We start from the raw sequence: 16,782 nt of genomic DNA, 5'->3' as shown, positions 1-16,782 counted from the left end.
ATTCGATATGCCAAAAAACAGTAACAAGTCTCACAATGAGATGTTACTGATGCCCGCTCAAGCAAATCAATGAACAATGGGAGGACAGTGCTATAGTGCTACAGTAAAAACTGAAGCTGAAAACATGTAGGAAAAATATAGAAGAAAATTATCACTCATAGGCAAAGATTTCTTACACAGGAGAGTAAATGGGCAAGAGAAAAAAAAATGATAAAATGGAGTTGTGGGGGAGACAATCTAAAAGATGAAAATTAAATCACAAATTGGTAAAGTTATTTGCAAATACATATTTGACATCTTCTGACATAGATCTAAAGTATTTAAAAATCAAAAAACATAAAGAATGTTTGTAACTGATACTAAGAAGAAACATAATTAAACAATGAGGAAAATTTTGACAGGTAATTGAAAAGGAGCTTATATAAATTAATGACCCTGACTCTGTGCCCAGCGACCCCATATGGGGACCACAGGGGACATTATGAGGTGCTGGGGATACATCCTGGATCAGCCATGTGTAAGGCAAGAGCCCTACCTGCAGTGGTAGGGGATCTATTTCCTCCCACCCCCTCATCCCCCCATCCCACCCTGCCTCTGTGGCAGGGCACTCCCTTTTGTTCTCTTTTTCCTTTTGGGTGCTGTGGTTTTCAAAAGAGGCATTGAGTGGTAATCATGTTCAGTCTACAGTCTACTTTCAGCATGCATCTCCCATCCTGGGAGGATCTTCCCAGCGCCAAAAAAACATTTATTTTATAAATTAAACCACAACACAGGATGTTTCCATCATATACATCTTGCTAAAACTACATAGACAGGGATGATAGGTGTTACAACAGATAATAAAGAGTTCATCTAAACTTATCATCTATTCTTTAATGTCTGTAGCTTTCATCTTTCCTTAAGTCTTATTAGATTGAGAAGCAGAGAAGGCCTGCATCATCCAAAAGACAAATCATAAGATGGGATAGAATGATCTCTAGTTTTCTACAGCTTGTCCTCTACTGCTACCACGACTCCACAATGTTAAAAGAAAAGAGAGCACTTAACTCATCAAAGTATTGAAAGCACAGACTGGAAGATTTGGTATCATAAAATGCTACTTTTTAGTGTTGCATCCTGAAACCAAATTAACAATTTATTGTAGAGCAAAATAGAAAAAAGAAACATATAAATCATTTTTCTTTCTGATCTTTAAGCCAGTACTTTGTTGGCTTGGCCTTCTATACCATTTAGGTCACTGCAATGCTGAACTAGACTTGAAAGTTAATTTAAAGTCTCACCACTTGCTTTATAACAGAAGCTCCTTTTTAACTCATATTTTTGAAGAATAAATAAATTTCACCATGTCATTAAATGTTTTTTACGTGGGCAATGACATCTCAAAACTGGCCTTGTTCAATGAAGCAATTCTCCCTGTCTAAGTGATGAAAAGTCTAGCTGCAATATTTCCTGCAGGGGGGTGGGGGGAGGTCACAGCAGTGTAGACTCCAGCAGAACTTGTTAAGACAGAGAACTGAACATTCTAGAAGCTTAAGACAAATTAAACAAAAAAGGAAATAATTAGACATTTCATTCAGCTTGTCAAACACACTAGTTTCAGTGGTCAAAAAGACAACACAATGATAGGATGCTTGGCTTGCACACAATCAGGTTTGGAGCCCAGGCAGCTTATATGGTCCCAAGCCCCATCGGGAATGATTTCTGAGCTCAAAGGAAAGAATCATTCCTGAGCACAGTCAGGTGTGGTACAAAAACCAAAGCCCCAAACAAAGCATAAAACACATTGCTTTCAATATCTGTTTTTTCCATCATTTCTCAAATGATTTGGAAAAGTTTCTGGTCAATGAATTAAAAAAATTCTTAAGGAAAAATAGACTACTTACACCACAGGAAAGAATAGCATAATACTGGGCTGAAGAGATAACACAGTGGGTAGGGCATTTGCCTTGCACGCGGCTGACCCGGGTTCGATTCCCAGCATCCCATATGGTCCCCTGAGCACCGCCAGGAATAATTCCTGACACATAAACCAGGAGTAACCCCTGTGCATCGCTGGGTGTGACACCCCCCAAAAAATAATAACATAATATTAAAATTGAATACTCAAGACTATGTTCTTGTGCTTCCAAGTGACTTATCTGCCCTTTTGACTTTAGCAGCTTTACATTATGAATCCATTTATTTTGAATAAAAAGGTACATACAATTGTATGTCTAGCTATACATATAAAGATCTTTCTCAGAAACCAGAATAGAAACCCTAGTTCAGTCATTTACAATCATATTATTATTTACCACCTTGCCCCCACTCTAGAAAAAATCACAGTTGTGAGGAAGATATTTACCCTGTGTAGTGTTTTATACTTAGTTTCTATAATCTCTAATTATGCAAAAAAGAGTCCACTGAGCAGGCTGGTTTGGAAGAGTGACCTTTAGCTGGCATTAGGGAATTCTGGAAATACACAATCTCCTATACTGATACAAATTTTTCTTTGAGTGATAAGAATGATCCATGAAGCACAGACAATTAAAACTGTAAGCTTTGGAAAACTGTATTGTTGGTGCCAGGGAGGCAGTTCAGCAGTCAGAAGCACAGAGCTGGCATGTGCCAGTACCTGAGTTAGAAGGTTGGCACTAGATGGCTTAGGTCTGGAAGCCCGAGTCCCAGAAGTGTTGCCCTAGTGGGCACCCGCCCCCCACCACCACCACACACACACCGACTGAGCGTTACCATATCACCGTAATCATCCAGGCTGGTTGGCCAAGTATCATTGGGGGTTGCCTTGAAGTCCCCAGCCCCCCCAGCCCTACCCCCCCCCCACACACACACACACAAACAATATTGCATGTTAACTGCTTAATTTCTTTTGGGGAATCTGAAGATTTGCTAGTACTTAGGTTGATTTCAGCTTTGTGACAAACCTCTAAAGGTAATTCTGGGTACTTCATTTCTCATGAGCTTCCTAAATTCTCAGTCCTCCAGACATGCTGCCGTAATTTGATGCGAGTTGAATCAAGCACATTCAGTACAACTCCACTGAGATATACACCTTGAACATGTACCTGGTTTGCTGGATTTTGCCCAGTGGGTCTTTTTCTTTTTCCCATCTGACTGCAGTAAATATTGCCCATGGGACAACTGTGCATTGAATTCTTGAGGTACTTAGATGCTAATCACTAAAACTGGGAGTTGGTTAACAGATGTTATGTTAATGTACATAACAACCAAGATACTCACCTGATTTTCCTGCCTGAAGGTAATGCATTACAGTAGCACACACACACACAAAGGAATTCACTAATATGGTAATCAATCCAACACAAAAATCTCATCCTTCCCTAAAACATAACATACTCTTCCTGTGAAAATATGCTTACTACTTACGTGACTGGCCTGTAGATCTCCTTAACACCAATAAACTGAAGTTGTTCCATAATGTCTGGAATACTGGCACATCGAGTAAGGTTAATTCTTGGGTAATAAAGAAGGTACGAAAGACACATTTCATTCCTGGTACTTAGTCCTCCCTGAAAATAGAGATAATTCATTTAAGGGAAGAATATGTTCCACTGTTTCTGACACAAAATAAAACCTACCCATATCTGATAGTGTTTCTAATGTTGAAGTTTAACGTATATTAAAACTAAAAAACTTAAATAACAATTTTGTTTTTAGATAGTTAAAATTTTTAAGAATTATTTCTAACTTTTTAAAAGTTAATTTTTAAAATAACCTAAATAATCTCATTAAAAATTATGCTTCTTAAGAGCAGTAAGAGAAAAAAATAACACATCACATACAGGTAAGACACTAGACTCAATTGAAATTTCATCATAAATGATGGAAGTAACAAAAAGGTACTGGAATTACATACTGAATGATCAAAAGTACAAATAAAGCAAGAATTCTGTATCCAGAAAATCATCTGTCTGAAAAAAGTGAATGTGGAAAATGTACTATATTACTCATGTAATGATTAATCATATGATGTAATGGCCAATATATGATGGTTCACTCATTGCCAAAAATGTAATGTCTTGCACTTTATGAGCAAGGCAGGGATAGGAAATGGGAGAAGTTGATATAAAAATGAGGGGACAAGGATGGCCATTCAAAATTATACCAAATTGTAGGAAGGGAGCTGGACTCTTGGATTCTCTCCTTGGTCGCTGCTTGGTCCTGGAGGAAGCAAAACTTCAAGTGAGGTATTCTCTGCTACAAAGGGCAATGCTCAAAGAGGGACATCCATGAGCTCTGATTATCTGATACTTTTAATAGTTAAGTTTCAGATATGCAGGTCTTGAGTGAAGATATGTAGACAAAGTCAACACATATATTCAGATAGTAATTTATTGTATCTTGAGTAAAAGCTATCCAAACTGTATAACATATAAGGCATGTAAAAAATTAAAGCCAACACAATTCACTGAAAATTCTCTCTGTGCTTATTTTCCATGTTCTTTTTTTAAAAACCATATGCACATTTCCATTAATGTGATTATTATGGGAAATGTTCTCTTCCTCACCTTAACCAGAGTTGATAATTACCTTCTTATATTCCTATTTTATTATTATTCATTCCACTTTACCATCTGTTCACTGACATATATTTTTTTAGAGGTGGAGGGCATGTCTGGCCATGTTCAGGGCTGAATCCTGGTTCTGTGCTCAAAGGATCACTACTGCAGGGACTCAAGGGAGCATATGTGGTGCTGGGCATCAAACCTGGTCACCACAACATCCTACATGCTGTCTGATCTCTCTAGCAGATATATTCTTCTTTTCAAAAAAAAATTTGTTTCGTTTTGCTTTTGGGGTCACATCCTGAGATGCACAGGGGTTACTCCTGGCTCTGCATTCAGGAACTACTCCTGGTGGTGCTAAGAGGACCATATGGGATGCTGGGAATCGAATCCAAGTCGACCGAGTGCAAGGCAAACGTCCTACTCACTGGGCTATCGCTCCAGCCTCTTAGCAGATATACATCCTTAAAGAACAAATTGTTTAACTTCTTTTTTAATTTGTCTAGAAAATGTCATACTATACACTTGCACTTTTCAATAAGCATTATGTTATTCTCAATAATACATGTTAGTGCATTCATTCATTTTCGTAACTATTTACTATTTATTTTTTTGGATGGACCACACCCAATTATGCCTGGGGACTACTCCAAGCTCTGTGTGAGGGACTTTCTGGGAATCATGCCATGCCAAGAATTGAATCAAGGCGGGGAAGCCGAAATGCAATTATGTATGTTATAACGCACTTATGGATTCTTCTTTGATAATTAGTTGAGATGTTCCCAAATTTATTCTTCTGTTTTTACACATTAGTATGAATATTTTATATATTTATCTCATGAAACAATTCCTGTGAAAGTAACCTCGAGGTTAAAACAACATAGACATGGAAATGGGTAGAACTTAACCGAATGCACAGTTTTATTAGAAAATGACATGTTTCCCCATATTGGTATTTTTAATTCAAATCCCTACTAGCAGCATATGAGGGTTCTAAGATAGTACATTGGAATCATAATTTTAAATATTGACAAAGTAGTGAGTTTAAAATACCATATCCAGTTTACACTTTCCTGACCCTGGTTTCAAATGAAATTGAGCAATCTTTTAAATGTTAATTACTTATTTGGTCTTTTGTTCCTGTGAAATAAATTTGTGTTTGCTTTTTTAAAAAAACTAAATTTAGGGGCTGGAGTGATAGTACAGAGTGGGTAGGGCGTTTGCCTTGCACGCGGCCGACCCAGGTTCGGTTCCCAGCATCCCATATGGTCCCTGAGCACCGCCAGAAGTAATTCCTGAGTCATGAGCCAGGAGTAACTGTGCATCGCCAGGTGTGACCCAAAAGGCAAAAAAAAAAAAAAAACCTAAAATTTATCTAATAATTTTTTTAAAAATTTTTGTGTCATACTCAGCAGTGCTGGGAAAAGGTGTGGGCCATTTCTGGCAAAGTTCTGCCTGGCAGGATGGTACTGACAGTTTGGTGCTCAGGGGTCACAAGGGCCACATTCTAAAGTATGATGGAGATCATGTGTGTGCAAAGGACTTTGCACTTGCTAAACATATGTCCTACCATTGGAGCCACATTGCTGGCCTCTATATACTAATGCTTTGGTAATCTACATATTGCAAATGACAATTTACCATTTAAAATGTGTCTCTTCATGTATTAGGGCTTTGACTACAAAAAGATTTAAGAAAGACAAATTCATTGATCTTTCAATGTATATTTTGTGACTTTTATTTTTCCTTAAAGAAATTCTTACACACCACTGTCATAAAAATACACTTATATATTTTTCTCTTAAGGTTTTTATATTTTGCTCTTCACATTCAAATATTTAGTCTAACTAGAATTGGCTGTTATGCTTTGTTCAAGATTAAGAAATTTTGTCTATGTCATCTGGGTACCCAGATGAAAATCTATTCTGTCCTTTCTATCCGAATGACATGTCTATAATAAATTAAGTTTTCCTAGAAAGGATTTCAAGATCTGCTTTTGGGATCTCTATTCTGTACCACTGTTCTAACTCTGAAAAGCAATGCATCTGCAGTAGTTGGCATAGTTGTAAAAAACACCTTTATATTCAAAAGTCTTCTAGTTTATTCTTCTAAGTAATGTCTTGTCTATTCTTAATCTTTTGGTTTTCTTTGCAGTTTTTAAAATCAACCTGGTACACGTAGAAGTTACAACTAATATTTTTAAAATGTTTCAAAGAAAAAAATGTTTGCAGTCATGGTAAAAACTTCTTACTCAAGAAACCACAATTCCCAAATAAAAAACAACACCAAATATTTTACTGGCGTTATATCAAGTTTATAAATCAATTTGGATAAAAGGATTATCTTTATTTTACTGGTCCTTACTATGAATAAATATGGAATCTTAATTTAATATATTTTTGAGGTCTTACAAATATAATTGTATAATTTTCCACAACTATAGCACATATAGTGCTAGATTTTATTTTTATGAAACCAATAATTTTCAATGTTAAAATAATGTTTTGTGAATGAATATAAATTTAATTTTAGATATAAACTTTGAGCATTTTTGATGAAAAATTTATAACAGTTGAGAATAATGTTTTTCATCTTTGCTCTTTTTCTTTATCTTTTTGTCCATGTTTCTTTTCCAGGACAACACTGAATAGGAACAGTCATGGTTATCATCCGTTTTATATTACCTGACATTAAGAAAATTTTTTTAGAGCTTCACTTAATTTGCTATTTCCCATAGGTTTTTCACAGTTACTTCTGTTCTGGTTCAGGCTATTCTTTCCAATTTCCTAGTCTGCTAACTGTTCTTGTTTTCCTCATAACTTAGTAATTGTAGGAATCTTTTTTAATGCTCTGATTAACAATTTCTTATGTATTTGCTAATATAAAACAATTTTAAATTCCTTACATTAAACTCAAATGAATCATAACACTAATTTTTATATAGTGCAGAATTGTAGTTGTCAATACATTGTCAAACCTATTTCTATCTGGTCCATGTTGTTGATTTCTGTAGATCTGTTAGGAAATTTTAGTATTAATATTACGATTATGATATACCCTTAAAATGGCTTGGTTAGAGCTGTGCCTTCTCCTTCTTTTCCCTGGAAAAGACAGTGCAGCATAGGTAAACTGTTACTTGAATATTTGACAAAACTCTTCAGGAAACCTGTAGGAATTACATTTTTCTTGGGTCAGAAGCCCTGAGGTCATGAAATTCACTGTCCCTTTTGAAGTCTTGCTTCATCTCCAGCCAGACTCGAGTAGGCAGTCATTAGTGATGACTAATAGGTCTTTTACTAATAATATTTGGTGAAGAAATCCTAAAAGAATGGAATTGGAGAGAGAGCTCAATGGGCTGAGCGCATGCGTGGCACGGGAAGGCCCACGTTTGACTGGCAGCATTACATTGACCCTAAACACCCAAGCAAGCCCTGAACACAGAGCTGGGTCCTAAACACTGCTAGATGTTGCACTTCCTGGAAAACAACAAACTAAACTAAAAGACTAAAGAGTTATCTAACAAATCATAGGATAGCTCTGATTTTTACTTTTATGAGTTTTCACACTTGAGACATTTAGGTATTTAGCTGCTGGTGGATATATTTTTAGTTGTTTACTCCTAAAATCGAAAATTATTCCTCACTATCCACAAATGAATATCAATAATAACAACATTTTTCTTACCCATGTCATCCGGGCTCTATCTTTAGTGTTGTAACGACATTCAGTTATCAGATTATCTCCCTGAAATAAAAGGAAAAGTATTCAATTTGGGGTACTATGTTGTGTTATTTGTTCAATGCTCTTGTAAGTTAACACTTAATTCCCTATATGAATGATCACATTCGTTAATTTTATTCAGGAGAAGACTTTTGAACTAGTAAATAGATCAAATTCAAAAATTATTAATATAATAAGCAATCAAACAAACTAAAGGTGCTGGGTTCAGGCCAGACTCAACATGTGCTAGCTGTATGACCTTAGGTAAGGAAATGAATCATCTGGACACAATTGTTCATATAAAAACAAAAGTAATAAAGATAGCACTTATTGTGCACAGATGTGAGGAAATTAAATGACACAATATACTTCTAGTCTTTACAGTAAGATAGACACTTCATAAATATCAGCAATAGATACTAGCTTCTATGTTACCTTTGTTTCTATTATTTCATTTAAAGACCTGTTTATAAATGATTATTTTACTAAATTATAAAAGAAGTGTGATTAATAGCAACTTACTATCCTAGAATTGTCTACGCTTTTGAAAAATTCAACACACATAGAAAATAATATTTTTATGGATCCCTATTACTGTGAAATGGCAAGTGCTATATTCATTAACTAGAGGCGGTGGCTATCTCTGGCTTCTGATCCCTGAATTTGATCTCCCTACCATGTTACTTGGGCTGGAGTGATAGCACAGTGGTAGGACGTTTGCCCTGCACGCGGCCAACTTGGCCGACCTGAGTTTGATTCCTCCACCCCTCCCAGAGAGCCCTGCAAGCTACCGAGAGTATCTTGCCTGCACGGTAAAGCCTGGCAAGCTACCCGTGGGGTATTTGATATGCCAAACACAGTAACAACAAGTCTCACAACAGAGATGTTACTGGGCCCGCTCAAGCAAATGGATGAACAGTGGGAGGACAGTGCTACAGTGCTACCATGTTACTACCATGTTAGAGGAAATAGGTATCAGTATCTCAACACACTTAAACACACCTAGAACTTATTCATTTTGCACACCAGTTGGACAGTGCTGAGAGAGCGTAATTAGTTGGAAAATCCTCAAACTGTACCATGAAATGAGTGTGGCCTTTAAAAATATAGATAAGATTATTGCTTCTCAAACCTAAACTTTCTATACTCAGGATAATCACATTATTTTTGTTCAAAGAAAAAAACATTGCTGTAGAAGTTCTAAAATAATATAAGAATCTGCCATTTATGATGGAGTAAGGATATAGGGAATTATGTTACTATTGAACTTGATAGTCATACAATAAAATTAATTAGTAAAATAGGCATTGTCTGTTTTAAGCCTCTATGATTATAAGGCATAAAATATATATATATATCTTTATCTTATATCTATATCTTTCCACCATAATCTCAAGTATTAAACGGCATAGTATATACTTAGTATGCTTTGTCAAGTGAATGTATTATCATTATATTCATTGTCATAGAAACCAAACTTCCAAAAAAAGCTTCTATGACATAAGGAAAGCGCTGATTTTATCATTATCAGGGCAAACCAAAGCACTGTTAAGTGGTTAGTTGAGTAAGAAAACAAGTTATGTTTAGTGCTCTGAGCCCAATTTTTTATTTGCTTTTAAAATCAATATCTTGAGTTTCCCCCTAGGGATAACAAGAAAAATGAGTTTGGATTTTGGAAAATAGATCAAACACATTCCATCTGGGCTGTGGAACACCCAAGGCGGATGGTGTTACAAATATGGATATGATCAGCAGTTCACTTAGCTAGTAGAAAACTTGTTAAATCTCGGCAGAGATGTCTTTGCGCTTCTATAAAATTTGGTGAAAGAAAGAACAAAGCATTCATACTGGTAGGATAGTTTTTTCTTCTTGTAGATACTGAAACTCCTGAAAATTGAAGTCAAAATCATCATCATAAGCAAGTAATTTCATTTCCTCTCCTTTGCGAAAGTGACGCAGCTTGATTCCTCTGCCAGCCAGGTGAGCATGGAGAAGAACAGCAAACACATGGATTCCACTTGGCTTTTCAGCTTCCAGTGCCTACGGGGACACAGAGGAAAACTCAATTAGCTCCAACAAATACATGTTCAGACAGTTCATGTCAAAACAGCCTTGGAGGGACAACTGAGAAGAAAAGCTTAAGCAATTTAAGTGAATGCATGAGCTGCCAAACATTTTGAATTTGAATTTTTTCTTATTTCTTAACAGTGTTATCCTTGTCAAGCCACATTTGCCTGGAGAGAAGAAATTAATGCTTACTGAGGACCTACTACACAATGACTAAATGTTACCTTTCATTTTCTTCTTTTATTTTCCCTTCTCTCCCTCACCTTGATCTTCTTTTAAAGAGAAACTCAAATGTCCTATAAAGAGATTCTAGTATGATAGTACCTGATAGTACCCTTAATCAAAATTCTAAGATGAGGACATTATAATACTTTTTCAGTTAAAAAAATCAATGCGCATAAATGGAAATAAATTAATTTCCCATGGTCCTACAATTAATAAATAATTGCAGCAATTCGATTCATGATCTGAATAAGAAAGAAAAAGCAAAATCTTTCCACTTCACCAACTACTATACAGTTCACAGCATAAAAGCATAAAGAATATTTGGAAAAACTCTCATAAGAGGAAAAAACTATAAAAACTTATGTTTGATTTTTTTCTTTTTTAAATACATAATCTTGTATGTTATTCTTGCTTTCTGGAATAACAGAAAGTAATTACAGAGCTTTTCAGATTAAAGGAAGCCAATAATAAAGGCAAAAAGAACTTTTAATAACCAATAAAAAGTTAAAAAAGTGAATAAAAGATAAAATATACAGGAAGAAGCACTAGACAAAAGTAAAGGCCCTCCCGTTGATTGTCGATTTGCTCGAGCGGGCCCAGAAACGTCTCCATTGGAGACTTTGTTGTTACTGTGTCTGGCATATCGAATACTCTCGGTAGCTTGCCGGGCTCTCCGAGAGGGGCGGAGGAATCGAACTCGGGTCGGCCATGTTGGCCGCTTGTAAGTCGAACGCCCTACCCGCTGTGCTATCGCTCCAGCCCTGACAAAAGTAGAAACTGTAAAAATTATAGCATCCAATCTGAAAAATAAAGGCAGGAAAAGGAAGAAACTTGTCTTTAGAATTCTATTCTGATGGTCCTCAAGATTTAAAAAGAGCATTCAAGTTGTTGCTAAAAACATACATCATGATTTTTGAAGTTTGACAGAAATAAATCATGATTTTTTTTTTAAATCATGGGATATTTTAGAAAATAGTGTTCTGAAAGTATAGTTTAATCTCTAAATTGCAGCCCCTTGATTTAGATGCAGCATACCTCATCCAGGCATTCCAGGGTGCAGTGACCCTCCGAAAAAAACTCAGGCATTCCGGGAGGAATGGTATGAAAGAGGCTAACCCAAAGGCCGGCTTCAATCACCCCAGCATCGTAATTCCTTATATTTGTTGTATGAAATAACCTCAGTCCAGAATTATCTATTAAACCTAGAATAGGAATACATAATTAAAAGTGAATTAGAGCTATTTATTTTTTAAAGCTCTCCATATTCAACTGAGAGGATTTATTAATTTTCCTTAAATCTCACAAGGGGAAAGAAGAGGAGAAAAGATTAAATAAGGACAACATTCAACTTTACAGGCAAGAATGAAAAGACCAGATGCGATTTTATCAGCAACCATTTTTGACTCACTCAGCCTACTGTGAAATGATTAAGTCATCCAGCTGATATATTGCATAATTTTCTAACATAAAGACAGAATGAAAAGTTTAAACCCATTTGTTATAAAACAAAAACATAAGATGGTTTTGTTTCATATGTTTTGGAAGTCAGGTTCATTACCATTTCATAGAGGCAAGACTCCCTCCGTCTAGAAACCAATGCTGCTAAGAAACTACTAATTATTGACTTTCTATACGGGTAGTTTTTATGTTTTTATATGTATGTGACTCATTATATGTATAGTTTATATGTTATTTTACCGTCTTATCTTTCTTAATGGGCTGGAGCAATAGAACAGTAGGTAGGGCATTTGCCTTGCACGCAGCCAACCTGGCCGACCAGAGTTCAATTCCTCCGCCCCTCTCGGAGAGCCTGGCAAGCTACCCAGAGTATCTCACCTGCACGGCAAAGCCTGGCAAGCTACCCATTATGTATTTGATATGCCAAACACAGTAACAACAAGTCTCAAAATGCAGATGTTATTATAAGGCCCACTCGAGCTAACTGATGAACAACAGGGAGGACAGTGTTGAGAGTTCTTTAAAGAATCACTTACAGGCGATTTAATCAACCAGCATAAAGATTTTATTATGTGAAGAGAACTGCATTAGGCATTGTGATTGTGGGGAGATGAATAAGACATACTCCTTGCTATGACCTAGTTATAAGGAGTAAAATTTGAGTTCTGAGAACTTAACAAATCCATTCCTCTAAATGCAATAAACTGAGAGCCTTTGTAGGAAGACTTAGCTACTTGTGGCTCCCAAATTGATCCTCAGATAAATTAGCATATAATGAGTACTAAGTATTATGATATTGATTGCATTACTACCTATATCATAATGATGTATTGTGAATTTTTGTGATTGTATTGTTACTTCTTCCTACACTACAATTTTTTGTCTGTTTCTTGGTAATATTATATCATCAACAACAGACTTAGCATATAGTTCTTTCTCAATATTTTCAGAAGTATATATATTGATGTAAAATAAGTTATTTCTGTTTATAATTCCATATGGAATATTTCAATATATTGGTTTTGAAATATTATTTAAACAAATTCAATAATCAAATGTAGGTATTTATACTTCATTTTAACATAACATTATATCATATCATAGCCTGAATAATTTTTAGGATATTATATTTAGTATATTTATAGTATATTTAATACATATATTTATATGTGTTATTTAAATATAGTATATTTAACACATATATTTAGTATATATACCAACATAGAAAACTGCTTTTTATGTGCTGTTGTGATTAATTCTGCTTTTTCACGTGAGGTCAGAAAACATTTCAAAAGTCCAATGTATTTTGGACTAATTTATATCAGAAAGGGGAAAAACACTTATTTATTGGTTACTCTGTAAATATTTTGCAAAGGTTTGTTTCAGGATTAGTGACCACATATACCCATTTGCCCGCTTCAAGTGCTGGATAATTCCTGCTGCCCAGTATAACTATAATTAACCACCTCTTCTACTCTAAGTACTTTACACAGTCACTCAAAGGTTTCTTATTAGGATAAAAGTTTTGTTACTTAGTTTTAAGATTGGATAGTACTTTATTTTAACTCTATAAAAACAGGAGTTGTATAATGTCAACAACTAATTACAGGAGTGACCAGAGAGAGATGATAGGTTAAGGCACTCTCCCTCATGTTCAGTTCGATTCCCAGCACATGGTCTTCCAAGCACAGACCTGGGGGTATCCCCCATGTACATCCAGGTATGACCTGTATGACCCAAACTCCCCCTCCAAATAAAATCATAGATAGACTATATGAAGAACAAACTCACCTTCTATATTTGTTGGATTGTCGTAATGGACTTCCAGGAGAACAAAGTGAGGGTCTAATGGAGTGCCAAGAGATAATCCAACATGAGGTGGATAGGAAAAACCCTAAATAAATAAAATTCTATGAGACAATATTCTGAGGAAGTTTATTTTTTGCTCTCAATATATAACTTTATTTTATATTTTGGCTAACTGATTCCATTAAGACCTATTTTCCTTTTAAAACTTTTGATTGATAATATGTGGTTTATTAATGCTATTGGTAAATGTTTCTCATGCATTAATTCGAATACCACACATATCAACAGTATACCACCTCCCTCTCCCAAGACCCTAAATTCCCTTCACTACCAACCATCCCCAAGAACCACCCCCTGAACTCAGTTGTGTGGACTGGTTCTCCCATTATGTTACCTTTGGGCTTTTGTTGCTACCATGCTGTATATCTTTAAGTGCCATATATGAAAGAGATAATTCTGTATCTATTCTTTTCTTTCTAACTAACTTTACTCAGCATAATATCCTCTAGTTCCATCCATGTTGCTGAAAATTGCATGATTTTGTTCTTTGTTAGAGCTGCACTGTATCATCATACCACAACCTCTTGATCCATTCATCTTAGTTGTGTGTTTAGGTTGTTTCTATATTTTGCCTCTTGTACTAAGTGTAGCATGAATATAGGTGCACATGTGACATTTTGAATTAATGTTTTTGTGTTTTGAGGGGACAGATGCTAAGAATTCATATCTCTGGATTGTATGATAGTTCTATTCTGATTTTTGGGATAGACTTTTGCTTTTCAAAAAGGCTAAACCAGATGACATTTCCACCAATAGTGGATGAGGGTTCCATTCTCACAACAAACCCACTAATTTTGATTATTTCTGGACTTTTGGATATGTGCCATTCTCACAGGCATGGTTTGATATTTGACATTTACCTAAAAAAAATCATGTTCAAAGTAAAATTTAGCAGCATACAAACTCTACTAATCTCTAATTGCTAAAAATCAAATTGTTTAAGAACAAAGTATTTCCTATGTTGCTTCCACATTAAAAACAGAGAATAGAGTTTTGTAGTATAACTAGTGTATTTCCACTGTATTATTATTATTGTAAAAAAAACACAGTCAATTAATTGTGGAATTCATAATATCAGTAATATCAGGCCTACCTCTCCACCGATGGCCCAGGCAAAGATAACAGTCTCACAGGTTAGGAAAGCATCAGGCATGTTAGGGTGGTAGCACTCATGGCCATAGTCCAGGACGCTGTCATTAAAGTTGCTGCTGCACTGATAAAGCAGGATGTGATGGACCAGACTCTCATGGCCTTTCTGTATCACTGGTTCAACCTAAAAAAAATGAGAGGAAGTATACAATAAATAAAACTATCTACAACTTTCCAATAGCATGAAAATTGCATGAATGATCCTCCATTTCTCGAAGAGAATATTCTTGTCAATTATGTAAAGGTGTTTGGTTCAAGAATAATTTTTCCTGGAGGTAATGACAATGATAATGAGAAAACAATGATAATAATAAATGAAAAAAGTAATTACTCCAAGAATCATAGGACTTTAATTATCTATCTGATTTCATTCATTTTTATTTTCCTTACTATTCACTATAACAGATACTTTAGAACTTGTTTTCTCTTTCAGCACTTACCTTGCCTAATAAATTCTAAATAAGGTAAACACATCCTAATATCCCAGAGACTCTTAAATCCATAGAAAATGTAGACCCTTTGTTTACTAAGCCCAGTGGAACTACAGTGTTATTATCACCAGTTACAGGGCTCTTTGAGTTTTTTGTTCATCTTAAGAAAATGCCTTATGATAGGGGAGATATTATAATAAATGCCTGAGAAATGCAAAAGATTAGAAGAAGTTACTATGGACAATTTCATGCCACCAAGATTGAGAACCTAAAAGAAATGAATTATTTCTTAGAATAAAAAAAACTCCCAATATTATACCAAGAGGATACTGAAAATATGACCAAAGGAATCTCAAGTAAATTGAAACAATAATTTAAAATCACCCTGAAAACAAAAGCTCAGTTCCAGCTAGGCTCACTAGCAATTTCTATAAAACTTCAAAGACGATCTTAGTGTTCATATTTCTTAAATTCTTCCAAAATCTCAATAAAACAGGTATTCTCCTTCATAGTTTAATATCAAAACCAAAAAGAGACATTACTAAAAAATAAAACTATAGACCAACATCCCTGATGAACACTTGCACAATGATATTCAACAAAATTATAGGGAAAAGAATCCATAAATGTGTCAAAAGGATTTTACATCAAGATTGAGTGAGGTTCCTTGTAGGGTTGTAATAATGATTTATGCAAATAAATTAATGCAATAATACAGCATATAAACAAAAGGAATTCTAAACATCACCTGACTATATCAAATTATTCAGAGAATACTTTTGAGAAGATTCCACATCACTCATGATAAAAAAAGCTCTATTAAAAAATCAGGATAGAAGGAACATATCTCAACATAGTAATAGCCATCTATAACAAACTCATAGCCAACATCGAATTCAGCGTTGAAAAACTGAAAACACTTTCCTTGAGATCAGACATAAGGCAAGAAAGTGAACTTCTTATTCAACACAGTTTTGTCTTTGTCACAGCAGTAAGGAAAAGATATCAAGGGAATCCAAATTTCAAATCAAACAATAACTATTTCAAGACATAATAATATACATTGAGAACCCTAAATATTCCAATATCTCACACACACACACACACACAACTGCTAAAAACAGTAAACAATATGGTACTGGGTTACAAAATTATTACTCAAAAGTCTGAGTAATTTCCATGTGTAAATAATGATCTAGAAAAAAAGAGAAGTTAAAAAGAAAATTCCCATTCAAAGTGGCAATCAGAAATGTCACATACCTAGGAATCAAGTTAACAAGGAAATTAAATACTTATTAGTGAAAACTATAAATCACAGCTAAAAGAAACAGAAGAGGATA

The 16,782-nt window shown here is 35.0% G+C and overlaps 1 protein-coding gene across 1 annotated transcript in view; it reads right to left on the bottom strand.

Moving 5' to 3' along the window:
* MOXD1 (monooxygenase DBH like 1) overlaps positions 1–16,782 on the bottom strand; it is an 86,746-nt gene that overhangs the window by 6,743 nt on the left and 63,221 nt on the right. Inside the window, exons 5-10 of the mRNA XM_056126365.1 lie at positions 14,956–15,135; positions 13,785–13,887; positions 11,571–11,737; positions 10,092–10,283; positions 8,208–8,267; positions 3,385–3,527 (exon numbers count right to left, since the gene is read on the bottom strand). Coding sequence (XP_055982340.1) covers positions 3,385–3,527; positions 8,208–8,267; positions 10,092–10,283; positions 11,571–11,737; positions 13,785–13,887; positions 14,956–15,135 — 845 coding nt within the window. The remainder of the gene's footprint in view (positions 1–3,384; positions 3,528–8,207; positions 8,268–10,091; positions 10,284–11,570; positions 11,738–13,784; positions 13,888–14,955; positions 15,136–16,782) is intronic.

This window comes from Sorex fumeus, unplaced genomic scaffold (genome assembly GCF_029834395.1).
Source record: "Sorex fumeus unplaced genomic scaffold, SorFum_2.1 ptg000061l, whole genome shotgun sequence".
Classification (NCBI taxonomy): domain Eukaryota; kingdom Metazoa; phylum Chordata; class Mammalia; order Eulipotyphla; family Soricidae; genus Sorex; species Sorex fumeus.
This window is presented reverse-complemented; position numbering and strand designations above follow the sequence as displayed.